The sequence below is a fragment of the Panthera pardus genome, unplaced genomic scaffold, assembly GCF_024362965.1.
Source record: "Panthera pardus isolate Hobbes unplaced genomic scaffold, ASM2436296v1 HiC_scaffold_3, whole genome shotgun sequence".
Lineage (NCBI taxonomy): Eukaryota > Metazoa > Chordata > Mammalia > Carnivora > Felidae > Panthera > Panthera pardus.
In genome coordinates, this window is record NW_026526876.1 from 19592604 (window position 1) to 19620351 (window position 27748).

General features: G+C 61.1%; 1 protein-coding gene across 1 annotated transcript; it reads right to left on the reverse strand.

Moving 5' to 3' along the window:
- Positions 1-155: 155 nt before the first annotated feature.
- KIF19 (kinesin family member 19) lies at positions 156-26157 on the reverse strand. Its single transcript, XM_053892712.1, is given in 21 exon segments — positions 156-784; positions 1020-1179; positions 1364-1758; positions 2249-2345; positions 2539-2644; positions 2886-3019; positions 3496-3617; positions 3726-3996; positions 4615-4813; positions 4948-5122; positions 5801-5966; positions 7359-7481; positions 8696-8842; positions 10073-10267; positions 10589-10714; positions 11982-12118; positions 12410-12497; positions 13136-13150; positions 13152-13247; positions 24110-24190; positions 25866-26157. Coding segments are annotated over 21 exon segments (3003 nt in total). The 5' UTR covers positions 25905-26157; the 3' UTR covers positions 156-653.
- Between the last annotated feature and the right edge of the window lie 1591 nt (positions 26158-27748).

The window sequence follows — 27748 nt, forward strand, 5'->3', positions numbered from 1 at the left end:
AGAGAAAAACTCCTTTCTCCCAAGTATTTGTAGGTTGATGCAGTGGAACCGGCCAGGTGGAGATGGGTGTTGGGGAGGGAGGGAGGAAGGGAGTCGGATTGCCTCTTTATCAGTCACGAGCACCCCACATTCCAGACAAGGTCTAGATTCCAAAATAACCATCAAGACCCAAATGGGATTTTATTATTATACTGCCAAGTAACAAAACCAGATATCCTCCTCTGCCCCAACCATAGTATGTGAAGTGACTGAAGTGACCTCCCCAACCATCCAGGATGGCCTTGCCCCAGACTTGAGCCCAGGGGCCCTGTCCCACTAACAGCTCCCTTCACCTCACCACCCTTCCACATCCAAGGCCGAGTCTGGCCGCACGTTTCTACAGGGTTTTGGCAACGGGGTTCTATTCAGGGCAGGGAGGCCAGGAAGTCCTGTCATCCTGGCCATGCTTCCTGGGCTCACCTCCCTTCCCCAGTGGCACCGAAAGCATGGAGGTGTTGGGCAGGCACCCTCATGATTCCTGGGCCTCAGGAGCCCCACCCTTCTGAGATCCTGAGCTCCTGTTCGCAGGTCACCCCCATCCGCCCAGCCTCCACCTCCTATTTTCTGCTACACCCCATCCAGCCTTGGGGGCAGGAGGGCAGGTTCCAGTCCCCTCAGGTATGCCGGAAGCGTACGTCTTTGCCATGGGTGCTTGCGCCATGAGGCAGGCGGGGCCCACGGGCAGCCCGTCGGGAAATACCAGCTGGGTTGGAGGGAACAGCGAGGGGTGAGGAGTCCCCAGGGCCTGCAACAGAGAAAGGGCCGGGAGCAGGGGGTTAGGAATTCCTCCCACCCCCTCTCTGGTCATCCAGCGGCCTTGAACTCCTCAGGGGCACAAGCCCAAGAGACCAGTCCCATAGACGTTCTGTGAGAGCCCGGTTTCCAACCGTGGACAGCCATAGGTACAGGGAAATCAACACGCCTCCTTCCTGGGCTGGCCAAGGCTCCCTTTCCCCATTCCGTCCCTCGCCGGTACTGACCCGTGCTCTGGCTTGGAGGGAGTTTGACCTTGGCCAAAGGCAGTGTGACCTTTCCCAGATGCCGGATACCAGGTGCTGGGTGTCCACACACGGGCACCCTGTGGTCCGAGATGCTCTCTGTGGGACGGGGCCCCAGGAGGTGTGTCTTGGGGCGGGAGAGCTGCGGTGGTTGGAGAACAGTGAGGTGAGTCGGGGCCGTATGGTGTATGCCCCCATGCCAGCCCGGGGGACAGAGGCATGGAAGGTGGCGCAGGGCTGGAGGTGCCCTGGGGCCTCTGGAGGAGTCCAGGCTCTCATCTACAATGAAGGGGAGCAGACACCCCATGCCCTGTCTTTTGCCTCACCCCTTGCCCCGTGACCTCAAAGGACCGGGACCTCCGTTTCCTCTTCTTGGCCTCCAGGGACTCCTCCCGTCTCTTGCCCGGGCTTTTCTTCTGGCCACGCATCCAGGGCCCGGGGCCGTCGCCGACAGGCCCGACTGCCTGGGATGGGGCCTCGCCTGTGCTGCTAGACAGGTTGTCCTCACTGGCAGCGTGCTGCAGCGTGGGGCTGGGTGGCCGCTTGCAGGCCAGAGGGCCCGGGGGCTGCGAATCGGCCTCACTCAGCGAGGGCAGAGACAGGCTGCTGCACTCCATCGCAGGTGCCAGCAGGTGGCGCCCCTCGGCGCCCAAAGCCCGCGAGCGCCGCCTGGCGGCCTTCACTGAGATGCACTTGGTGCCCGTCAGGATCTCCTTCTTCTCTGCAGCCGGAAAGGAGCACCCAACCTGGGGTCAGGGTCACATATTCCTCCCCCTCCCTCACCTCCAACGCCCCTCCTCTGCCGAGACAGGAAATGAGTAGAGCCGGAAGGCCAGCTCTCCCACTTGCTTGCTGTTTAAGAAACCGGGGGGCAAGTTTCCAAGCCTTACTTTCATCTGTAAAGTGGGGATGGTGACATTAACCCCATAGGGTCGTTGTGAGGATTAACTGAGAAGATGGGCTTAGCCTGCAGCCAGAGAGTAGGGATTCCATCTATATTTGCTATTATAGTTATTATCGGGGGAGGGGGCGGGGGGGGGGCATGATCCTAAGTGCCATGTACTCCCCGTTCTAACTTCTGATTGTGCTGTCAGCTCTCTGTGTGTCCTTGAGCCGGTGGATAATCCTCTCTAGGCATTGGTGCCTCTCTTTACAGAATGGGTAGCACCAAAGTTTCAATGGTGCCAGGCTCAGGCTGGCAGGGGGCACACCTTTGTAGGACAAGGGGATCTCTGATAGGTTCTCACTGCTGTCGGGGGAAGAGTTGATCCGGCTGCTCAGGCTGACTGGGCCATCCTCAGGGGGCACCTGCAGGTGAAGTGATTGAGAAGAGAAAGGCATTAAGACGCCCCACTCAGCAGAGACAGTGCGGCCTCGGTGGGGGGCGGGGGGGGGGCAGTGATGGCCATTTTGGAAAGGCTCCATCCCAACCACTGGCGGTCTACCCTGTGCTCCCGCCCCCCAGCAGAGGATCCCGGGGCCAGTGGTGCTCAGTGCTCACCTCCTGGGTCACCAGGCCGCCGATCTGGATGGGGGGTGGGGTGGGCACAGAGGAGCTCTTCACGTGCCAGGCCCGGGGACTGGCTTTGAACACGCGGTTGGCTTCACTGAGGTTGGCAGAGGCGGATGAGTGGCTCTTGGCCAGGCTGGTCCCATTGAGGTCCCACCCCCACCCCGAGGGGAGAGAGAACCCAGGAGTTCGGGCTCCAGATGGGTGCCTCCCCCTCCCTTTCGTTCCTGCTCCTTCTCCCCCAATTAGCTCTAGTCTGGGTTGGCATCCCTGGGCTACGGCTCAGCAGATGGTGGCTCAGGCTGGCAGGACGGTCTGGACGTGGTCTCTGGCCTCACCTCTCCGTGCTGAGGGGCGGGAGGATGCTGTTCTGCGGGCGCTGGACCTCAGAGCTCAGCGTCTTCACACTCTCCGGGTCAGACTCTGGAGTCAGCGCGGTTCCTGCTGGGGCAATTCTGGGCAAGGAGCTGTCCTGGGGAGGGAAGGTGGAGGCAGGGGAGGGCAGTCAGAAGACTTGGTCCTGGACCAGGTGACAGCACAGGGTGACAAGGGCACACAAGGTGACCAAGAGTTTGGGGAGAGCAGTGGGTTCGTGTTCTGGCTCACGAGGGATAAACGGTGGTCTTCTGGTCACTTCCAGGGGCACTACCTGATGGCCTGGTCTCTTGGGAGGGCGTCTGGGGCCACTTGTGATACCTCAGATAGCCAGCCCTGACCCTCACACCCTGGGTAGGGACAAGTGCTAGAGAAGAATGCCCAGGGACGGCGGCCTGACTCAGGCTGGGCAAGGCTGGGGTTGGGGTAAGAAGGAAGGGGAGTGAACTCCCTGGGGTCCCGGCCAGCCTGGCCCCATTGGCACCCCAGCTACCTGCGGGCACTGCCTTGGGCACGAGCCCCTCCGCCAGCACCTGTGCTCGCGCGCATGCGCAGGCCTGCCCACGCGCCCACCTGCAGGGCCCTAGAGGCCACCCGGTCCATGATGGTGGCCCGCTCCAGGCTGCCCTCCTCCAGCTCCCGCAGGTACACTTCATATAGGTCCTCCAGGCGTTGCGGGACGGCCAGGTTGTAGTCTGCCGGGGGGAGGAGCGGGGCTCAGCGCGTGCCCTCGGGCCCTCCGCGCGTCCGGGGCGTGGGGGGTGGGGGTGGGGACCTGGGTGGCTCGGGCGCGCGGAGCCCACCGTCGATGATCTGCCGCTGGCCTTGGATGATCTCGTCGCAGAGGCTGCGGTGCTGCTCCAGGCGGCGCACGGCCTCGCGGCGGTGGCGGAGCGCGCCGTCCCGGAGCAGCGCGTGCGACTGCATCTCCGTGTTCTCCACCTCCAGCTCGTGCACGCGGCACAGCAGGCTGAGCACCTCGCGCTGCTCCTCGGAGCCGATGCGCCGCGGCAGCGTCTCCTCCAGGCGCCGGCCCCGCGCCCGCAGCTCGCGGCAGCGCTGCTCCAGCGCCAGCTAGGGGCGGGGGGGGGGGAGGGGGGGGGGGTTGGCGCCAGGCGGCCGGGCCCGCGACCCGCCGCTGCCCCCACGCTGAGCCCGTCGGCGCCCCTCCAAACCCCGAGCTCCCCCCTGGGCCGAAGCTCCATTCTGAGGCCAACCCTCGAAGCCGCGTCTTGGGCCTGGCGACCAGGGGCTGGTCCTAAATGGCCCCTCCGCGCCCACGTCCTTGCCACCCTGACCGCGGCCTGCGCCTGGGGCCAGCCCCATGGATATCTGCCCCAACCCCGGCCCGTCCGATGCCCTCGGGGCTCATGGCACCGTGAAGCCCCTGGTTAGGGTGTGCGCCAGAACAGAAGGAAAAGATCTGTTATCTGGAAAACCCTAATTAAAACGGGACGACCACTTCTTGAGTCTCGGGTATGCGAAAGGCATTGATTGCGTCTTTCCAATAACCCCACTAAGACCGCAGCGTGACTACTCCCCTTTTACAGAGGAGTAAGTGAGGCACAAAAAAGGAATTCAGCGAGGTCACAGAGGGGCAAGAGCTCCCCGGTCTCCCTCTTCCCCCACCCCCTGCCCCGCCCCCTCTCCCTCTTCCCCCACCCCCCCTGCCCCGCCCCCAGCCCCAGACACCTTCTGCTTCCGCAGCTTCTTCTGCTCGCCCACCAGGGCAGCAATGCTCTCCCGGGCCGAGGCCACTTCCGGGGGCTCCAGGGTGTCTGGCTGGTCATCGCCCGTGTCTGAGTCCTTCTCGCTGTCGTCCTTGGTGTAGGATTCCTTCCGCTGCTCCTCCCGCCATTTGAGCGCCCTGCGTGACTTCTCGTGCTCCCAGCTGCCGCAGCCGCCACCCCCGGAAACGGGGGAGTCAGACCACGGGAGGGCGTGGGGGGACAGCCCGCAGCCGCAGCCCCCTCTGTCCCAGGCCCCGGCGGGGACCTGGACGGCGCCCGGGCAGGCGGTGCTCACCCGGCAATGGTGAGCAGGTGGCGGGAGGTGTCGATCTGGACCTCCATGGCGTGGTTCTCCAGCTCCAGCAGCTGCCTCCGAACGTCCATCTGCTCCTGGAAGGCGCTGATGAGCTGCTCCCGCAACTGTCCCATCTCGGCCTGCTCGCCCTGCTCACTGTGAAGTTGGACCTCGGCTGCCCAGAGGATGGGAAGGGGGGGGGGGGGGCAGAGGAAGTGAGTGGAGGAGGCAGGGTCAGGTGGGGAAGTCTGGGCCTGGGTCGCCACCCCCCCCCCCCCATCCCTTTCTTCCCAAACCATTTCCTGTCCCACCACCTCCTCCCAAAACACCTCCTAGATGGCTGCCTCCTCCCTCACCCCACCCCCACATCGAGGCTTCAGGCTGTGACCCAAAGGTGATTCTCAGCTCCTCTGTGTGAACCGGGCTTCAGCTCGTCCTTCCAGAACCTTCATGTCAACTATAAAAAGGTGCCCCTTAGACACTTTACTGCCATCTGTTGGACAGCCATCAGAGCCAACACACAAATCTACAGAGGATGGTGCTCGGTCCAGTGATGCCGGGCGCCGCCTCACAGACCTACGCTGTAGCCCCAGAGTGGTGCCCCCCGCAGCTAAATGCTCACACATCTGTCACTTGTGTGATCTCACCCAGTCTTAATTACTGTCAAGTCTCTGAAACGGAGATGAGGATTCCACCTGACAGTTGCAGGACGGAAGGCTCAGAGCAGTTGAGTGAGTAGCCCAAGGCGCCCAGCCAGAAAATGCCCGAGTCTGAATTTGAACCCAGCACCGCCTGACCCCCGCCCCCCCTTCCCCTCCCCGAGGGCTGCCTGAGCTGGGCTCCCAGCACACACCTTGGATGTGGCGGATGTCACCCCGCTCAGGCCGGCCCCGGGCCTGGCCCCGCCCACCCTGCTCATCGATCTTGCACTTGAGCCTCTGGATCTCGCCCCGCAGGTCCGCGATGATGCTGGTGTACTGGGCGATGTGGTAGGAGACGTTGAGCAGATTCTGTTTCACCTGCAGAGAGCACGGAACAGGGCAGAGAGGGTACAGTCACCCCAGACACTGGGGCCTGCCTTCAGGGTCTTCCTTTCTCTTCTTTCCCTAGTCTTCCTGGATGATGATAATGGCCCCAACCTTGCTTCCAGCCCCCCAACCTATCCCACCCCCTGCCTCTGCCAGACCCGTGCTCCTAAAATGCTGCTTCTGCTCATCCACCTTCACTGGCTCCCTACTGCTCCGGAGGAATGCTCTGGCTCCTTCACTGGGGCCCTCCGCTATCTCGATTTTTTTTTTTAAAGCACTGTTCCATGAATGTTCTGCTCTGGTTGAGGAACCGTCCTACTGTCCCCACCACTACCACAGACACCGTTTCCTTCCTGCCCTTGACACCTCTCCTCTTACTGCTGCTGGCCCTTCTGGACTGTCCTCCTCATCCTTCAGAGTCCCACTCTCAGTCCCCAAAGTGCCCCACCCAGTTCTGCCAGCTCACCCCCACCTCCCTGTTCCCTAGTGGCCTCAGCAGGTACTGTTGTCTTAGTAATATTCTGAATTATCAGTGAGCTTTTTCAAGGACATGCCTCCTCCTCCCATTAAGTTCCTTGAGGATTGGAATAAAACCGAAAGCCCCTGGACAGTAGCTGACAAAGTGCGGGGTCGGGGGAGCGTTCGCTAAGTTCTAGCTCTCAGGCGGTGAACATTCCCACCCTTCCGCCCACGCGGGTAGAGAGAGACTTCCAGGACGCCTGGGGGGGGGGCTCAGTCGGTTGAGCGTCTGACTCTTGATTTCGGCTCAGGTCATGATCTCGTGGTTCATGATTTCGAGCCCTGAATCAGGCTCTGCGCTGACAGCTCAGAGTCTCGGGTTCTCTTTCCCTCTCTCTCTGCCCCTCCCCCCACTCGCGCTCTCTCAAAATAAGTAAAGTTTATACATGTTAAAAAAAGACACTTCCTATAGCAGGTGGTGGGGATTCTAATGCATTTGCCTGAGGGTGACTCCGAAACCAGGCAGGGCCACTTCTAGTCTCAGTGCCCAGCTGGGGAGTCACTTAACTTCCTTCAGCCTCATTTCCCTAAACCACGAGATGGGAGCATAGTAAATCTGGCCTCACTTGAGCAACAAATGAGGTGACGTGTGAAAGCTGCCTCTGCTGGCCTGTTAGGTTACGGGCTTTGAAAATGTAAACGTCTGAACGGGCATCTGAAGGGGATAGGGGCAGGGGGCACATGACCTTGAACAAGGAGAAGGGGGCCCTCGGGAGCGGTGCGCTTTCCGGCAGGCACGCAGGTGTTGAGGGTGTGGGGAAGGGCGTGGGGTGACATTGGACTAGGGAAGGAGGCCAGTGTCACGGTGGCTGGTGCCAGAGAATGGGGTGGGGTGGCAGGAATCCCTCCAGGCAGGGCCCTCACCCTGGTCTTGATGTTCTTGGCCCGGCCAGCGTAGGTCAGGGTGTTCCGGGACTCCTCAAAGGCGCTGCTCGCGGGACTGATGTGGGCGATCATCACGGTGCGGCTGTTCCCGCCCAGGGAATCCTGGATGGCAGGGAGGGCGGGCTGCTGTCAGCCGGGGACCACCTCCCTGGGACCCTGCTCCCGCCGGGCTGTCCATGATGCCCTCCACGAGGTGTGCTCTCCTTCGCTCTGTCACACGCACACTCACAGATGCTCGCACTCACCCACAGGTGCTGGTGTTGGGCCTCACATGGTCTCCCCTGGGTCCAGATGTTTCCCGCCCCCCCTGCTGTCTCTCCTCCCCACTTCCAGATTCTTCTCCACATTCCCATTTGTAGATTTCAAGTATCTGATCCAGGTCAGGGCCTCCCGGCTTTCCCTTTCCCTCCCCTCATGAGGAAAGGCAGCGAGAAGTGCCCCCCCCTTCCCATCACCTCTGGCCTTTCAAGGGGCCCCCCGGCCCCCCATTTCTGACTGCTGATGGCACTGTTGTTTCAGCTGGAGTGCGAGACGGGGGATGGGGACCCCTGTATGAAGGCTGAATGTGGCCTGTGGCCACCCCCTCCCTCCCTTGCTCTGTGTGAACAGCCCTGGGGAGGGGCGGGGGGAGCAGGGAGAAAGCTGAGGCTCAATTGTGTCACCATCCCCACCTCCCGGTGGCCTGTGGGCACAGTAATGGGGGCGGGCTGACATGGGGCTTGGCTAACGCCGCCGTTGCGATATTAGGCCACAGACTCTGTCTGGATCCTCCTTCCAGCCTGTATTATCCTGGGCCCTTCGGAAGGTTACTTAACCCCTCTGTGCCTCAGTTTCCTCATCTGCAAATGGAAATAGTATTTCCCCAATGACGAGGTTGCTTCAAGAAGAAAGAAGCCAGTGGAATGAAGCACCGAACACAGCCCAGCCAGGGGCGGGCCCCCAAATAGCAGACACCTGAACCCCCCAACCCAGGCAGCTCTTGGCTCCCTCAGGCCTGCAGCCCAGTGCGGGGTGGGGGGGGTTGTCCAGTGCATGGCTTTTCCCTCCCCGTTGCCCACTCTTTGGTTAGGGTCACCAGGGAAAATACACGACACCTGGTTAAATCTGAATTTCAGATAAACGATGAACGATTTTTTTTTTTTTTTTTTTAGTACAAGTATATCCCAAACGCTGCATGGGATGTACTTCTTTCTACTAACACAAATTTCATCGTTTGTCTGAAATTCCAGTGTCGCTGGGCGTCTTGTATTTTTAGTTGCTGAATCGGGCAGCCCTGCTCTGGGGGCCCAGTGCCCAGGCAGGGCCGCAGCTGGTACCTTCAGGAGCCGCGTGAGCTTGCTGTCGCGGTAGTTGATGTACTTGTTACTGTTCTTGTCGCTCAGCGCGTTGATGCAGTTGCCCAGGGCCAGCAGGGAGCGGTTGATGTGGGCCCCCTCCTTCATGCGCTGCCCACGGTTCTGTGTCTGGGGTGGGGGGCGGTGAGCAAGTGGGCAGAACCGGGGCCCTTGTGGGGCAGGGGGAGGGGCTTCACCTGCGCCCTGGGTGGTCTTGGGCCACAAGCCCTTCCCCCCCACCCCCACCAGGGGCCTGGAATGTGGCGGTGCCCCAGGGCCTGGTCTCTTCAGGGTTCAAGAAGGTGAGAGAACAGGAAGGCCTCAGGGGAGAGTGACAGACTGGAGGCTTCAGGGGAGGGCCGAGAGCCTGGCTCTTTGTCCTCCCCCAAAGACTGGCCCCATGTCACCAAGGAAGACGTGGAGGGAAGCTGACAGCTGGCAAGACCATAGGCACGTGGCTCTAGAGGGCGCCCTGGGCTTCGGGAGTGGGGTGGGGGTGGGGGTAGGAGGAGGTGTGTGTGTGTGTGGGGGGGGGTCATCCCCCTCCTGTCCCTGGGCCTGCAGGGACACTGTCAATGCTGAAGAAGCCCTGCTCAAAGCTGCCCGGCCCCCCAAAGCTGGCGCACCTCCTCTCCCTGGCTGCTCCCCTCCCCTGGGTCCCTCCAGGAAGCCCTCAGGCCTTCCTGGCAGAGAGGGGTGTGTTTCTTGAACCGCCACCCACCCCCCCCCCCCCCCCCCGCCCGTTTCAGCCCAATTCCACAAGTTCAAACATGAAACCCTCTGAATTCTCCCCGGCCCGATATCCTGTCCCTTGCATCTGCTAGCAGTGACATCACCTGGCCTCATCACTTGGGTGACCGTGAAACCTCCCGGTTTGCCTGAAGGAGGGGGGCCTGGCCTACCTACTGGGTACTGGGTGCTGTCGGGCTGAGGCCGCAGTGCCAGGCTGGCAGGGTGAGGATGGGTGTTCTGAGAAAGGGTAATGGACCCTCCTCTCTCCCCAGCATGGTCGGCAGGGCCCCCTGAGTCCGGGGATGTGTGTCTCCCCTGCCCCAGCTCCTTATGTGGACTCGCTCATTCCCAGCGCCCCTCCTCCTGGGCAGCTGGTCTCCTTGCCTGGGGAAACCCTCCTCATCCCAGGATCTTTCCCACAAATAGCCAGGATACCCCACCCCCACCCCTTCCCCTCGTGCACCTCTGTGACATTCCTCAGTCCCTTACCGAGGGGGAGCCCTCATGCCTACCCTCCCTAGATGGCTTCCCCAACCTGATCTCCTGGGAAGCCAGGAGCTCAGCATCCCTGCCCTCCCCCCAGGTCCCCCCAAACATTCTCCCCAGTCCTGGGGGAGCTGACCTCACCTGGGAGGCACGCTCAGAGCCAGCCAGGTCAATCATGAACAGGCGGCCCTGCCGCACCTCCTGCAGGACATTTTTGACCCGGCTGCGCTGGCGCACGGCCACCTGGAGCACGGCATGGGAGCGGGAGGACGTCTGGTTGGCCGCCGTGGGCTCCTGGGTCCTCTGCCGGTTCCCCTTCATCAGCAGCTGCATGATCTGCGTGGAGAGGTGGGAAGGACGCCACTCCTGGGGATCTGGGAAGGACGTCCTTCCTCTTAGAGGTTGCAAAGGGGCCCAGGGCGGGTGGGCGGGCTGGGAGGCTGCTTATCTGGTTAGTCCCCAGGGGCAGCGCAGCCAGGAAAGGCATGAAGTCAGGGGCAAGCGCCCCCTGCTTGCGCAGTCATACAGGATTCTCTGCGTCTGTCCTGACCCTGGCCCCAGCTGAGCCGGTGGAGCCCTGGCTGCAGTCCCCCGTCCCCTCCTGCCCACATGGGTGAATGTCCCTCTCCACTGCCCCAAGGGTTGCACGAGACTCGCCTCTTTGGCATTGATGGTGGAGACCTCAGTGATTCCAGCCACCTGGATCACCCCTTTGGAGTCCTCCCTCAGCTCTAGGTACCCCAGGGCGGGGTTCAGCAGGTCCCGGATCATCTCATTGTAGATCTGATGTGTGTGTTTGGGGGGGAGAGGGGTGTTAATGGAGACCAATGGCAGGTGGTCCAGGCAAGGACCAGGTTCCCCATCCCTCCTGAGCAAGAAAGGGAGAGGAGCTCGCACATTCTTAGCCCCAGCCTGGGAGCCCCAGGCTCCTTTCAGGGAAACTGGTTAAGGAGAAAGACCCCTGGGGCGCCTGGGTGGCTCAGTCAGTTGAGCATCTGACTCCTGATTTCGGCTCAGTTCATGATCTCCCGGCTCTGAGTTGGAGCCCTGCATCAGGCTCTGCACTGAGTGTGGAGCCTGCTTGGGATTCTCTCTTTCTCTCTCTCTCCCTCTCTGCCCCTCCCCTGCTTATGCTCACTCTCTCTCTCTCAAAATAAATAAATATATATTTTTTTTAATAAAGGAGAAAGACCCCTTCCTTTCTATGGGGTGGGGATAAGGGAACTTCAGCGTCCACAGGGAAACATCCGGCTGCCAGAACCTCGGATAGAGAAACCCTCAGAAACAAGTGGGATCCCCTGTGCAGGTGGGCTGGGCACCGGGCAGAAGATGGGGACCTGACCGATGGCCAGCCCTGCCTGTTGCTAGGCAACCCTTATGCTACTTCTCCCTGCAACCTCCCCTCCCCCCCCAAGTGCATCTTGCTGGCTGAGTCAACACCATGCCCCTGGAGCAGTGGCTGGGAGCAACCACTGCCCTTCCTGAGCTGTCACCCAGGAGATTATCAGCTCCTGGAGGGAGCCAGGGTGGCCCGGAGCCAGGTGGAGTGCAGCCCACTGGCTCTTCTGGCCTCTGCACGCTCCCACCACTGCTGTCCCATCGGTGCCTGGCAGTCGCACTCCCGCGGGGTGGGCACGGGAGGGGCCGTGGCCAGGTAACCCAGGCCAGTGGGCTCAAGCCTGTCCAGGTACTCGGGTCTTACCTGTACCCACGCACACAGGGTTCCTGGAGGTGGCCTGGCAGGGCAGATACCGCTTTAAGGCAGGGGCCCTTGCTGATGGCGAGGTGCTGAGGTGTGGCATCGTCTGGGAGGGTGGCTGAGGTCTTTGCTCAGGGACAAGGCTACTTTGGATTGTGGCAAAAGGGGCAGGGCTTGGCTTTAAAGCTCTAGGATCCTGAGTTTGACTCCCTGCTCCCTCACTTACCGTGTGATGTTGGCCTGGTTGTGTAACCTCTCTGAACCTCGGGGTTTTGGCAAAATGGGGCCAACGGAATGCGTGTGGCTGCCCTACGGGCCTCTCGCTGAAGCTGGGGTCAGGGGAGGGCTCACCTCCAGGTAGGACATGGACACCTCATATTCCATGTCATTGCTGGTCTCCTCAATGGCACGGAAGAGGTCATTGAGGGTCCGAACGTAGATGCCAGGCTCACGGTCCGTGCCCAGCATAGTGTAGGTTTTCCCACAGCCTGGGGCAGAACAAGGTGGTGGTTAAGCTGGTTGGGGGCCGGAAGCACGGCTCAGCCGGACCAGGGCTCTCCCTGCCACACCTGAGTCTGTCCCCAAGGCCGGACCCCGCAAATGGCCAGGGAGGTGGGGGGGGGGGTGGCGAGGAGGATGGCATTCTCGGCGGGGGATGGGGCCTCTGCGGCCAGAGGGCCCTGCGGGCATTTGGATCAAGCCACATCCTTGACTCCTGCTTCAGCTGAGGCCAGGGGGTCAGAAGGGGCATACGGTCCTGTCCCAGGGTCTCGCCTCACCTGTGGGGCCATAAGCAAAGACAGTGGCGTTGTAGCCTGAGATGACGCCTTCGATGAGGCTCTTGGTGGTGGCCTGATACACCATCTCCTGCAGGGAAGAGGAGATTGTCAGGGGCCTGGTGTACAGGCAGGACAGAGCACACACACCCACAGGCATGTCCTGGCCCGGGGCAGGAGCAGGTTCTGTTTCTGGGGCTCTCAGCCTGAGAAGTAGGGGCGGGGAGTGGGGGGTGGGTGTCTCTGCTTTCACCAGCCTGAAACAGAGCTCGGGACACCTGAGACACCTGCCCCCACTGCTGGCTCCTGGCCCCCCGCCCCAAGGACGCATTACATCTGCTCCTGGGAGCATCCCCCAGATGGACAAGAAGAGGGGTATCTGGGAGGGTGTCGGCTTCCTCGAGACTCTCCTCCCGGCGCCAGATGGGCTCCAAGCACCTTCCTCCAGCTCCTGGGGGTGGGGCCAGCCTGGGGGTGTGCCGTGTGGGTGCCTGCAGAGGGTGGCGTCCGTGCACTGACTCAGGTCTGTCTATGCGTTGAGGCTGGGCACAAGCCACGAAGGCGCACACACATTTGCACGCACGGGGACGCGGGTACCATGGAGGCCAGGGAGCAAGTGGTGGAGGGAGGGCTGAGGGTCCACGGCCGGGTTGCCTGAGGCTCCCTCCCGGGTGGGGCAAAGGTTGGAGAGGGGCTCCTGCATGTCCCTAGGCTCAGGCCCTCCCTCACCTGGGTGGCAGTGAAGTTCAAAGGCCACGTCAAACAGGTAGGACTTCTCCCGGGAACGGTGTGCTCGAAGGATATCATCGGGGTCCTCCATTGGGTCCATGAGAACCACCATCTGCAAAGGTCCCCGAGGGGGCTCTGGCAGTCACCCGGGAGCCCCAGGCCCACACCAGTGGCAACACTGACCTCAGCTCTCCTGGCCCAGCACACGGGCTGAGCAGTGGGAGGGGTCCTGCTGGAGGTCTTGGAGCTGCGCAGCCCCAGGCTCCTGAGCCCCAGGCTCAGCCCCTCGGGTGTCCGATCTGGGCGCTGGGCTCTGGATGCCCAAAGGGGAAGCCTCCCTAACAACTGACAATGTGTCAAAGGAGCTGATGGCGTCATGGTGCCCCAAGCCAGCCAGGCCCCAGACCTGGGTGCCCCAGGCCCCTCTACCAGAGAAGTAGGACCAGTAACAATGGCTTGCATTTGCTGTACATTTATTCTGGGTCAGGACCTACTTTATACGCTTTAGGTGCAGGGACTTGCTTAACCCCCCACTCCAAGGCCAGGCGGTAAGGCCCATAATTATTCCCACTCTACAGATGAGGAAACCGAGGCCCAGAGGAGTAACTTGTCCAAGCTCAGCTACCAGAAGCAGGAGGGGGAACCCTGGACTCAAAACCCGGGATCTGGGTTCAAAGCCTGCAGCCCCTTCACTGCCGCTGCGTGGTACCTGAGACCCTGCCTGCCTCACCCCTCTGCGCCCTGCCCCCAGCCAGTGGGGAGACCCAGGGGTGGAGCACAGGGCCGCTGGCTGCTGGGTGACAGGGGCGAGGGAAGTGGGCTAGGCTTGGGGACTGCCCACTTGTTTCAGAGAGGGGGATGTGGGGTGACTTATCAATGGTGCCTGCAGCTTGACCCTGAGCTGGGGGTGGATGGAGGGACCCAGGGTTGGAGGCGAGGACGAAGGTCCAGGTTGGCCATTCTGGGCTCCCTCCCTGCAGGGTAGGGGCATCTGTGCTCTGTGTGTGGGGAAAGGTGGGGTGGCTGGGGGATACACAAGGGACCTCACCAGGTTCTTCCTCTGCTCCAAGGATGATCAAGGGGCCCATTTTCCAGAACAATCTCCAAGCCCACTCCGCACCCAGCTCCACTCTGCCCCTCCCTCGGCCCAAGTGTCCTGGGTGTGCTAAGCCTGGTGCCGGACTCTGAGGACAGGTGCAGAGGAAGAAAACTGGGTCTTGGCCAGAGGCTCTTGGCCTAGGGTAGGAGCGGGAAGAGACAGTTCCCAGACTCACAGAAATGCCAGAAGACATTCAAAGATGCGTGGGAGGGCTGGAGTCGGGGGTGGATTTAGGACGAGGCAGGGCAAGGTCTGGATGCCCATCCTACGTCTTGTTAGCAGCATGGCCTTGTGTGAACACTTTAACCCGCCTGGGCCTCGGTCACCTCCTCCACCAGATGGGACAGGTATATCACCCGCCTGCAGGACTGTGAAGAGCCCAGGCGATATGTGTATGGCGGGTATGGGCACAGCACCAGACATAGACTAAGTGCTCAAGGGTCTTCATTCAAGGGGATGTGAGGAGGGACAGCGTGGGTGACGCAGGTAATGGGCCACCCCACCCTCACCATGGAGGGGGCCACCAGGGTGCCACCGACTCTGCGCCTGCCTGAGTCCCCCCAGGAGCGGAGCCTCCAGATCAGGTCCCTGTCCCCCGCCCCAGCCGCTCCATCAAGGTGCCCCCTGCAAGGCGACTCTGTGTCGGGGAGCACCTCGGCTTGGGAGGGGCATCCAGGGGAAAACGAGTCTCAGCTGCGCTCCAGGGCCGGACTGTGGTTATAGCCAGCATGACGGTCCCACGGCAACTTTTACTTGCAGGGGGAGGGCAGGTGGTAATGAGGGACGGCGTGGGCGCCTTTACACCCAGCCCCTCCTCCCGGTACGTAGTAACAGCGGCTCACCTCCACTGAGCCCTCTCCCATGAATTCATAATTATTGTTCCCAGATGGGGACATTGAGGCCCAAAGTCGCGTAGCTAAGGAACGGTGGGGCCCTGGTGGTCTGTGCTCCTGGGCACCTTTGTGAACCTGCTCTGACACACGCCATCTGCTCGTCCGGGGGCCGTGCCGGGTGGGATGTGGCAGTGGGAGGGCTTCTCCCCACCAGTGAGGCCCCAGCACCCCCACTGCGCACATCAGCCCTACCTAACCAGACTCTGGAGATGAGATGCTCACCGAGGAGGTAAACTGAGGCCTAACACAGGACAAGGCACTGAGGAGGACTGGCTGTCCTAGGACCATCCCAGGTTGTACAGTGACTGCATTCCCTTCCTGGGTCAGCAGGAGAGCCAGGGCCACCGCCAGCCCTGAAAAGGGCTGGAGAACAGACAAGGTGGGGGGTGGGGGGGCGGGGAGGGGGGAGGGCGGTCACTCTGAGGGACAAAGGGAGCTGAGGGCAAGGCAGCAGGAGCACGCCCTGGAGCCCAGCCCAGCTCAGCTCCATGGATTTGGGAGATCCACAGTGGGTCCCTCTGGGTGCACCCCCTTTGAACACCAGGATTTAGGAGGCCCAGTCCTGGGAAGGCCACAGCCTGGGACTCCTGCCACACTCCTGTCAGCACTTAGGTGTATGATGCTTCACCGCCTGGACCCCTGCGGTAGGTACACACCCGTGCTCACTGCGTGCAGACTGGTCTAAGACCCTTGGGGTCCCAGCAGGGCCCTCTCCTGGGAGTCTCACGGAAGAGAGAGAACAGGGAAGATAGCGCAGGTCCCCCGGAGGAGGCCGGGCTGCAGGAGTCTCACCCGGAAGTCTCATCCAACCAGGTAATTTCAGGTAAGCCAGTGGGGGGTGGGGGGCAGGGACAGAGGCTGGAACAGCTCCAGACAGGCTGGGCGGGGGCTTAGTGCGGGGTAGGAATGGGGTCGCTGACTTGGCCCCCTCATAGCTTGCCAAAGCCGAGGTGGGCACAGCAAGCTGAGTGCGGGGTGCCTGGGCCTGCGCTGTTACTGGGGTGCCCACCTGTCCCCAGCCACCCCCTCGGGGCTTCGGCCCGAATGCCCTATCAGCCTCCTCCAGGATCCAGTTCCTGTGTGAGGCCCTAAAGCCAGCAGCATGAGCCCTGATCAAGTTGCAGATCCAAATGAAGATAAAGCTGCCTCTGAGCCCCCTGGCACGGGTCCCAGGGGGATGCGACAGGAACCTGAAGGAGGTCTCCCCCCTCGGGCGCCAGCCCTCCTGCTGATGCGGGCAGGGCCGGCTGCCTGAGGGGCGCCCCCCCCCCCCCGCCCCTGCAGCGGGCCGCACGCACCGAGGCTCATCGCCCACCCATCACCTTCAAACAATCTCCGGGCACCACAAGTTCACGGCACCCTGGACATTTGATTCCTTTGATATCCAGGCTCCTGAATCAGTACATTGTCAGCACAGCTGCCGTGACCCCTCTTAAAGAGGCCTTTGTCTGGGTCTCCATCTGCCCGGGCCCCGGCCCACGCCCCACGCTCCCGAGCATCGCCCCCTATCCCTCTCCACTCTGGCACACAATGGAGCCCTTGTGCCCCTCGGCCAGGTGAGCTGAGCCATGGGGAGGGCTGGGGACGGGCCCTCGTGACTGCCGCCCCAGAGAGCAGCACGGGGAGTGCAGGTCAAAGGAAGCTTCTATGTACCAGGCAGTAAACTGGGGAGAGAGAAAGTGACATGTGGTTTCCCCATGTCTGACTTTACAGGAGGCAGTCGGAGCACAAGGAGGGGCACTGATCCAGCCTTACCACTTCCGGAAGGCTTCCTGGAAGAGGTGGTACCAGAATCGAGTTTTAAAGGACGAGCAGGCGGGGCGCCTGAGTGGCTCAGTCTGTTAAGCGTCAGGCTCTCGGTTTCAGCTCAGGTCATGATTTCCTGGTTCGTGAGTTCCAGCCCCACGTTGGGCTCTGCGCTGACAGGGCGGAGCCTGCTTGGGATTCTCTCTCTCTGCCCCTCCCCCGTTCACTCTCTCTGTCTCTCTCAAAATAAATCAATAAACTTAAAAAAAAGAGAGAAGGGACGAGTAGGAGTTGGCAGAGAGATGGGAGGTGAGGCGAACATTCTAGAGAAAAGCGTGAACAAGGCTATATGGGGTGAGAGGCGAGCTGTGGGTAGCGGTTCTCAGCTCAGAAGCCCTGGGGGTGGGGGGGTTCTTGTGAGAACTGCAGGGTTGGGAAGAGAGCTCAAGAATTTCCCTCCTGTCTTCACCTCCTGGAATCTCCAGAGCACAGGCCCGAGATCGCCACAAGGCGAGCCATCTGGGCCCCCTCCGTGAGCACATGCTGTCTGTCCCCGGCTGTGAGAGGCCCCTGTGCGGCCTCCAACGTGTCCCCTAAATGTCATCCTGGTCGGCACCCAGCATCCGCCCAAGGAATGTTTGCTGAATAAAGCTGCCTTTCCGAGGACCCCCGTGTGTTCCAGGCTCAGTGCCAAGCGCCTTGCACACATTTTCTCAGAAACTCCCGTGATCCTTTTGTTGTAACGAGGAATCAGATAGGTGAGGTGCCAAAGCTGCACCTGACAAGGACAGAGCTGGTTTGACGGAGAGCTGCTGGGTCCCAGAATCCAGGGTCCCAACCACCAGGCCGCCTAGCGCTGCCTCCCCGGAGAATGGGCCGGCCAGAAGCAGCCTGGCTGAGCGAATGCCCGCCTCGTACGGGTTGAACTGTGTCCTCCCCAAATTCAAATGCTGAAGTCCTAACTCCCCCGAGACTCCGATTGTGGCTTTATTTGGAAATAGGCTCATTGCAGATGTCATTGGTTCAGATGAGGTCCCTCTGGAGTAGGGTGGGCCCGTGTCCTGAAAAGGGGAGGTTTGGACACAGACACACATGGAAACAGATGACGTGAAGAGACACAGGGACAAGACGGCCATCTGCAAGCCGGGGAGAGAGGCCTGGACGGATCCCTCCCTCGGGGCCTCAGAAGGAGTCAACCCCTTGGACTTCTGGCCTCCAGGGCTGTGGAAAGATCCATTTCTGTGGTTAAATTCTCCCGGTCTGGGGAACTTCATTACAGCAGACTTGCGAACCATAGACCAGCCAACCGGGCTCACCTGGTGCAGGCGGGGGGGGTGGGGGGGGGGTGGGGGGGTGGTGCGGGTTTCTGGAACCCACTTGGGACCTCGGCCAACCCCTCCCGCGGCCCCAAAGTGGCGGGCTCGGCACGGGCACTCCCCTTCATAATCCCCGGGTCATAAATGTTCACACCTACGGCACGCTGGGCACCTGCCTCTGGGAGGCGTCAACGGGGACATTGATCATACAGTGCACATGGGGGCCTCCCAATGCTGGGGGGAGGCAGGAGGCCAAGCCAGGAGTGGGGGAAGTGGCCTGGGGGAAGTTCCCCCACTAACTCATCAGAGGCCCCCACTGCCTCCCTCCCAGACCTGCTCTTAAGTCAGTGCAGATTTTGACCTTTCCATTGTCCCAGACTGTGAGCCCAGAAACCCAAGATCCATGGGGATGTAGGGGGCCTCAGGCTGGGCGGAGCGTTGTCTAATCTGTAAACTATGTCCCATGAAGAACCAGGCTCCTCCCCAGCATCTCCTAGGTGAGAAATACCTCGAACAAAGCATAACAGAAATTCCTCCTGCTACAAACCACTAAGCTGCTCAGATCAGCTTTGCAGTTTTATTTTTTATTTTATTACTATTATTATTTTTTTTGAGAGAGAGAGAGAAGTGGGGCTTACCCGAAGTGGGGCTCAAGTTTACTTAATGCGGGACTCGAACTCACGAACCCTGAAATCATGTCCTGAGCCGAAGTCAGATGCTTAACCAACTGAGCCCCGCAGGCGCCCAGCTTTGCAGTTTTAACTGGCTCCTTTCTGGCCTTTAAATGGCGCACCCCAGACCAGAGCTCCCCAGTCTCGGCACTATTGACACTCTCGGCTGGATCGCGATGACAGGACCTGTCCTGTGCCCTGCAGGCTGCTTAGCAGTATCACTGGCCATTAGATGCCAGTAACATGATCTTTTCCCGGTTGTGACATTGCCAGATTGTCCCCTGGAGGGCAAAATCGCCCCCAGTTGAAAACCTCTGACCTAGACCATTCCTTCTCAAGCCTCCAAGGCTGGCAATGAAGATCTCCAAGGGAAGGGGTGCCACAAATCGGGTTTAGGGGCGACCCTGCTGTGTGACATTGAGGAAGCTACATCACCTCTCTGGGCCTCAAGTTCCTCCTAGTTGGAAGTCGGGGAGGGCCAACAGGGCCATCGCCTTGAAAGAGGAAACCATACCAATAACTGCCAGCCTCTTCGGGAAGGCCCAGCAGAGAAGCAGAATCTGGGAAGGCCCCCAGATCCCGGCGTGCAGCCCCTTTATTCTAGGGGCACAAACAAGGCAGAGCAAAACAGAAGCCTGATGCCAGGTGGGTATCACCCCTGTCAGGCTGTTTCTGGATTTGTGTTTGCTTTTCCTTTAAGAAGGAGGATTTGTTGCTGGTCATACTTCTAGTAGTAAATGTACCATCCTGTGAGGGCCCAAGAAGGGAGACTTTGCTCCCAAGAAGGGTGTCCCCTTCAGGCTAGACAGAAAAGACCGGAAAGGAGCCTGCGGAGCTCAGAAATCCACCAAGGCTCAGCTGGCTGCTTAGGCCAGGCTGCCACCTGCCTACGGGCCTCTGGGGGCCCTGAGGGCAAGGATGAAGGGAACCATGAGCCACAGGGCGCAGATAGGGCTGCACCTCTCTCGGGTCTGCGAACACCCTCAGCAGAGTCCCTCAGGGGCCGTGCGGGAGGTGGGCTCCCAGGCACGCCCCCGGTTCGCTGAAGCAGCCTCTCTGGGGAAATGGGGCCCACGTCTCTGCCTTTTGAACTAGCACACCTGCCTGGCACCCACACAGCCGCTAAGTATGGGCACCCTTACGTGAGGGCAGCCTTGTCCCCATTCGCCAAGAGGTGGGAAACGACCCAAACGCCCATCAACTGATGAGGGGCCAACAAAATGTGCCGCATCTATCCCATGGACGAGGACTTGGCCACAGAAACGAAGGAGGTGCCGACGCCTGCTGCCGTGGGGACCACCCTTGAAAACACGATGCTCAGCGACAGAAGCCAGACACGAAGGACCACAGAGTACAAGATTCCATGTATACGAAACGTCCAGAACAGGCGGATCCATAGAGACGGAAAGTAGATTGGTGGTTGGCTGGGGCAGGGAGGGGGTGGAAAGACGGGCAGGGAGATGGCTTGGCACGGGGCGGGGGGGGGGGTTGGGGAACCCTCAGACCCCCTCCCAGTCACCCCCCACCAGGCTCAGCTCTTTGGGGCAACGGGGCCGAGAAGCATCTGGAAGGTGTGTGTGTAGGGAAGTGGGCGGAAGGCCAGCTGCCCCCACAGCACTCGGTGGCCCTTGGCACCTGTCACCCTGTACTTTCTCCTGCACAGCAGCTGTGTGTGTGGCCGGGGCTCTCCCTTACTCCATCTCCTACAAGCATCTCAACAGCTCTGAGGCGGGGTGGGGCAGGTTCTTAATTCCCTGTCTTCTGATGAGGACCGAGGCCCCCCCGCCAGGACCTGAGGGCCCCGGGCGTGGCCCCTCAGATGGGACCCCAGGAGCACCGGGGTGACATGGGGCTTGGAGCAGATAAAGGCTAATTATGGGATTACACATATTGTCAGGTGACTTAAATCCTGTAGGTAAACAGCCTGGAAGTGCTGGGAGGAGGGTCAGCGGGCTTCGGGCTTGGTTGGGGGTGGGGAGTGGGAGGGAGGAGGTGGAGCTTCTGCCCCTCCACCCCCCCCCCCCCGCCCCCTGCAGCCTCTCAGCCTGCACCTGCTCTCCGTCTGTGTTCATCCATAGCATCCCTGAGGGGTCTGGTGTCAGGGTCCAGTCCCACCCCCGTGCTGCTAGGAGACCAAGCTCCTCCAAAAAGCCTTCCAGGAACACATATGTGGGGAGGTGACCATCTGGGGACCCCTGGGCTGAGACTCTGTCTGGCACCGGAGGCAGGGACGCAGGAAGTGGGCCAGGTGTCACCTCTAGGCTGGAAACCATCCTGCATTTCAGCCCTTACACAGACTAACATGTGTTAAACCCCTACTGTGTGCCAGGCGCTGGGGAAGCCCCGTGCGTCCATCAGCCCACAAAATCCTTCAAAGAAGGTGTTATGATTTGGGTCCTGGGTTAAAAAGGGGGCCTTAAGACCACAAGCCTGCCAGGGTACCCAGACCGTCCCCTTTACAAATCTACACCCTCAGCCTAGCTTCCCCAGAATCCGGGCACACGGCCTCTGATCCCCAAGGACACTTTGCCTGTAGGAGGGTCCCCTTTGCAGATTCTTGTTGCTATAACTTCCCACGTCTCCAGGAGGACAATGCCTAGCTCTAAGGGAGGCTGTCCTCGGACCCCTCACAGTGGCCCAAGCCCATGGGTGACGGAGTTCTCGGACCACCTCTCCCAACTCAGGACCTCCCTGCCGCACGGCCTCCCTGCTGAGGCTCAGGAGGCTGGGCCCTCAACAGTGACCTCTGGGCTCCCCACCCCCAAGCCTGTGACCGCACCGGCAGGGGAAAAGCCGCCCACCCGACACAGAGAAAAGGCAGAGCCCGGAACCCCAGGCCAGAGGAAGCTGAGCTGGGGAGCCCTTCTGTGGGGCCAGGCCACACAGGTCATGACGGCCACAAGCAGGGGAGCGACGGAAAGCAGTGGGTACAGGGAGACTCTGCATCCCAACTACACATCTGCTTTCGAGGAGGCAGGACACTCGGAGGCCGCCTGGACCGTCATGCATCTTTGCTCCCCACCATGGTGGCCTGGGGGCGCTCCCAAAGTCACCCCACTGGCCCGCCAGGCTTCAGAACTCAGGAGGAATGGACAGCGCTAAACCCACCCGCTGGCCCATCAATGAAGCCACTGGAGCTGCGTCCCCGAGCCTCCCTCGGGGCCTGGCAGACAGACCGTGGGGGTCACTGGACAGGGACAAAGGTCTGGAGATGGGAGACAGGTCAGAGTAGGAGGCAAGGGAAGAGGGCTGTCCGTTTTGTCTCTTGGACCCCGTGGCTTCACCTCCTACTTGCGAGGGCCTTCTCTGTCAGCGGAGGGATGGCTGGGTTTTAGGATGTCCCCGGCCTGCCGATTGCTGTGGCTACACCCAAACTGCAGGCCAGGCGAGCCACCTTTGAACCCAGTGCGGGTAGAAGGAACTCGAGGCCAGAGGCCCAGCGCTCTCCCTGCAGGACCCAGTGTCTATGTGGACAGCCCCGAGCCCACGCCACTCAGACGACCCTCCCTACATCTGTAAGCTGACAAAGGGGCAGCCCTGTTAGGATGGCCCAGGCCCAGAACCTTCTCAGAGACGCGGTTTGGCCAGATCGGGCCGGACCCTCCCTCTCCACTTGCAGGGACAGAAAGGAGCCAGTGTTTGCCGTGTGTGGGCACACAATGGGCTGTTCCCTAGACCAGAGCCTTTCCATCAGCAACAGTTAATATCTGTCAGCCTCCACTCCGGCCAGGAGCCAGGAGCGGCAGAGAAAGAGAGCCATCATTGTCCCAGCCCCGAGGACCTGATATTCTTGGGGACAAGTTGGACAAACAGGGAGTGGCCCTGCCTGGAAGGAGGCTTCTGGCTCATCAGGATGGCCCCTCTCCCTCGGCCGGTCTGATAGCTCTGGGGAATTGTCAGTCGCTGATCGATGATGTTAGCTTACAGCTATTAAGCCCCTACTGTGTGCCCCTACCAGGCACCTGGGAAGCACTGAGCGTACTTGAACCCACAACGACCCTCTAGAGAGGACATCATGGTTGCTGCCCCCCACTTACAGATGAGACAACTGAGGCTTCTAGAAGCAACCTGCCTGAGGCCACACAGTCGGCAAATGGCAGAGCCTACTCAGCATGACTGTTGGGTGTATTCATCCTACTCCCGCGGGGCCTCCCCAGACGGATGGGGTCCTTCCAGTCACCCCCTGCTGTGCTCATCAGAGCTGAAGGAAGAGGCTGGAGTGGGTGCCTGTCCCCAGGGGAGCCCAGAGGCCCTACGGTCTGCCTCCAGCTCACTTCTCATGGCCCTCGGGCTTCCCGAGCCCTCCCCTGCCTCCCCAAACAGACATCCTAGGCCATGGTCTAAGAGAGTGTGGTCTGGCCCCTGCCACATCCTCTGCCTCACCTCACACCTCTCGGCCCTCTCTCTCCTGCTTGAGCTACACGGGCTTCTCCTGCTACCCGAGGGCATCACAATCCCTCCCACCACAGGGCCTTTGCACAGGCAAGGCCCTCTGATTGAAATGTCTCCCTTCATGCACAACCTAAGTTCCCTTCTCCACCTCAAGCACCGTCTCCTACAGGAGCCCTCCCCGACCCCTGTGCTGGGTCAAGTCCCCCTCACAGCACTATGCGTTTCCTTGAAGCCCCTGTTGGGGTTAATCCTTTGATTTTGTCTCCCTGTACCGGACTATAAAGTAACAGAGCGAGGGCAAGGTTTCCAGCTCCGAGCACTGCCCCCCATGTGTCGTGGGTACATGGTAAATATTTACTGCCTCCTGTGCAGACGACGTGAGGCCTGCCCCGCTCACCTCATCACAATAACATGAGGACCAGGAGAACAAGCAGGCATCCAAGGACTTTGCAAAACATGAACCAGAGATAGGCTTTAGCCCTAGACCATGTAAATATGTGCTCTGTGGGTGGCAGGCATGTCGAGGTGGGGAAGTCACGTCATGGGCACATGGAAAAGTGTGTGAAAATTTTATGGCCGGACTGAGGAGTTCAGGGCCCATCCAGGCTAGGGAAGCTTTCAGCTGCATTTGGGTCAATCTGAAAAGGCTTCTTGGAAGAAGAACCCTGGTTTGCTTGACGATGTCATCCAGGAACAACTGAGAGTTCAGTGGATGGGGGAAGGATGATGCCTCAAGCCACGCGGACCCTTCCTCCCCCGCCTCCCCTCCGGTGAGCAGGTACCTGTCCCGCCAGGTATCAGCAGACCCCTGCCCTGCCCTGCCCTGCCCTGCAGCTCCTGGCCACAGCCCCGGGTACCTGCTCATCCACTTTATGGGCGATGAGGGTGGCTCCTTCCTCCAGCTCTGCCACGCTGATGGGCCGGACCCGGAGCGCCACCTAGGAGGGAAGGCCAGACCCCTGAGATTAGATGGAGGGAGCTGGCTGGACAGACAGAAAGATGAGAGGACCCCAGGATTCCCCTGGGTGAGCCCCCTGGGTTCTCCTCTGTGTAGGCATCCCAGGCCTCCTTGGTCTTAAGGAAAACTCGGGGGTTCAAGGCCACCACCTGCGTGGAGGGGAGAAGGACCACAGCATGCAGGTTGCATCTGAGTCTGCGAATTTCCCCGGGGAGCCCGGGCCTCAGGGAGAGCCCCAGGGGACACAGCAGTCTGCTTCTCCAGCCTGCATCAGTCCCACGCCCAAATTAGGCACCTGCAGCTCCCCAAGGCTTTGAACTTGGAGCCTCGGCACTGGAGCAGCCCGTCTGTGCGTCTGTGAATGATGCACCGCAGCTAAAGGCGCGGGGCTGGCTGGTGGGCAGGTTGGGGCTGGGCCCCAACTTCACCGTGATATCCCGACAACCGCGGCCACATTCCCACTGAGCACAGCGCCGTGAGAGTGAGAGAGCACAGGGCACCGAGAGAGCACAGCCAGGGAGAGACGACGGGTCTTCATCCTGTGCACGGGTCTCCCCCAAAGTACAAGGGGGTGCATTTCTTCTGACCAAGGGGAAATGCCTGCTGAATGCGTACATATTGCTAATAAGACCCTCCGAGGGACCTCTGCTGTCTGTCAGATCATCTCTACCGGCCCCCTCAGCCTCTGTGGGGAGGGGGGAAGCAGGAGGCTCTCCATCGCTGCCCTGGGGGCACGTCACCCGTGTGGGCCAAGGCAGCCATTTTCAAAGAGACACATTCTAAACCGCCAGAGAGAATATTCCAGAGCCTGGGGCTTTCTTGGGGCTGGGGTCCAGCTCCTCTTTGGAGCCACAAGCTCACTCTGCAGAGGCGTGGTGTCTGGGGGTGACATTATCCTCCGGTTCCATAACCACCCACCTGCTGGCGACGAAAGTCTCCCTTCCCAGGCCTCAGAAGTTAGGGGATGGGGAGAGAGGTGGGAGGGGCGGTGGCCTTGGGGTCACTGAGCCTCCCCCTCATCGTGTCAACACGGCATCGTTGATAACCAGGGGTCTGTCTTCAGTCCCTACCTGACCCCTAGATGCCTGCTCTTCATCTGCCCCAGACCCCAGGGCTCAGGGAAGAGGGCTGGCTGCTTCCCGCACTTCTAGGAAATACTGGACGGTATCTGTGTGGCAAGCCAGTGACCAGCCACTCTCAACCCCGTGCCAGCTCCTCGGGTATGTGGGGGCTCTTTGTCTACCTGTGACTCCCAATCCCTTTAAACTCCCAAACCCACGAGGCCAGGGGACAGCTCTGGTTCCCAAGGAAACCCCCACTTTCCCTTCTCTGGGCAGCTGGATTCAAGACCTGACTTTTCTAGATCAGAGAGCAGTGTTGCCCCAGAGACATAGGCACAAGCTTTGGGGATGGGGTGGGTCCCCTGGCGGGACGGTGTAAAGGGAGAGTGGGGTTGAAGCCAGGCTGACTTTTCAGGCCCCGGCGGGATGGCCACGGTGCCTTCCTTCTGCCGTCCAGGACTTGGGGAAAGTTGCCCTGGACAGTCCCATCCCTTGTCCTCAGTGTCCTCTTAGTGGTGGTGAGGGTACAGGTGGTGACGCCGAGTCAGGGTCTGGGTGTCGGGGGCGAGGAGGAGGAGGGTGTCGGGGTCTCACCATGAGTTGCTGGTCCTTGGAGTCCCTGCTGTCCTTCATGCTTGCGGCGGGTGGAGGGGCTCAGGCTGCGACAGCGGGCATGGCCGAGCGAGCCGCACCCCCACCGCCGCCGGGTCCCTCGCAGGCTCCCTGCGCCGCTGCCGCTGCCGCTGCCTGACAACCCGAAACCAACAACGCGCCCGCGGCCAAGGGCGCTGACCGGGAGGCGGGGCAAGGGGAGGGCCTCTGCGCCCCCGCCCCTTCCGCGCTGCTGGCGAGAGCTGGCCGCCTCCGCCGGGGAGGCGCCCGAGCCTGCGCCGCTTTCCGCGGGGACTGCCCGCCCGTGCGTCCCTCCAGCCCCTGCAGGGCGGCCCTGCGTCCTCCCGGCGCCGCCGCGTCCGTTTGGTAGCCCCTCGGCTCCTCCTGCGGCCCGCGGCTCGCGCCCAGGGCCCCTCTCCCGCCGCCTCCAGGGGGCGCCCGGCGGGCTCCCGCTGGCAGCCGCACACATCCGTGGCCTGCCTGCCTCTGCCGCCGGTGTCTGTCTGTCTGGGCGTCTCGGGGCGGCGGCTGGCTGCCTGGTGTTTCCAAGGGCACGGCGTGCGTCGTGGCTGCGGCTGGGGTCTCTGGCGCCTTGTCCTCACCCGCTGTCCAAAGGCAGAGGGGGTGCAGAGTTGTCTCTCCGCCCGGGCTGCCCGCCCAAGTGGTGCAGGGGAGCACCTGTATACGACTCGGGATGTTTCACATTAGAGCCCGCCTCCGTGTACCCCACTAGCAACCAAGGCCTTGGGGGCAAACCAGAATCCAGGTCAAGACAGTCGCGTCTGTGTGCCCCTCTGACTCCCGGCCCGCGGAAAGAGCTGCAATGCTGGCCAAGAAAGCGTCAGGGGGACGCTGCTGTCTCCACTGTTGGTGAACAATTTACACGCCGGGAGGAGCACCGCCAATAGACTCCCGGCCTCGGGAGGCCCTAGGCAAACAGGGCTCCGGTCCCAGGTCTGCATCCAACTTGCTGAACCACCTGGAGCCAGTGTTTCCCGTCCGGGCTCTGGGCCTTACTCTCCTGATGGTGATGGTGGAGCGCCCGCCTCCGGGTCCTGGTGGTCCATCTTCCCTGTCTCCTTCCCTGTCTCCTCCCCCTAGTGAAGCAGAGGCGGGCGGCCCACCCCCTGCAAGGACAGGGGTGAGGGAAGCACACTGGGGATCTCTTCCCATGGAAGGAGCTGGGTGAGGAAGAGCCGCTCATCCCCCCGGGGCTGTCCCAGACAGCCTGGCGCACATCCAGGGGCAGAGCATGATGCCAGCCTGTGCCCTGGGACTGGCTTCCCCGGCTGCCCCCGAGGGGCTTGTGCCAGGTGTAGTTATTAATAAACAGCGGCAGGAAGCCACCCGTGGCCTTGGATTTGCTACAGAGACAAACGGAGTGAAGCCTCGTGGAAACCAAACACTCCTGCGGGGGGGGGGGGGGGGGGGGCAGGGGGGAGGCTCCCAAGGTTTAGTTCTGTTCGGTCCAGCCTGCCTCCCCGAGGCTTTTGCGCACCAAGGCTGGCTGGTTTGCAAATGAGAATCAGGTTAAGTTTGAAGGTGCGTTAAGTTTCCCATAGAAAACACCCTCCCAGCTTGTGTATCAGACGCTGAATCTGATCTATTGGGATCAGCCACAGGAGACCCCCCTTCCCCCGCCCCAGTCGTTTGTCTTATAGCTGGTTTTCTTTTTCTTTTCTGTTCCTCCACGTGCATAAATCCCACCCAGGATGGCCCATGGGGCTCAAGATAAGAGAAGCTTCTGAGCAGGAGGCCACAGCTCATCTTACTCAGAAACTCATCCTAAAGTCGTCTCTGTTCTCAAACTGAGGCCTCTGTTCACCTTCCGTGTTCCTGTCAAGGACACTGCTAAGCCATCATTC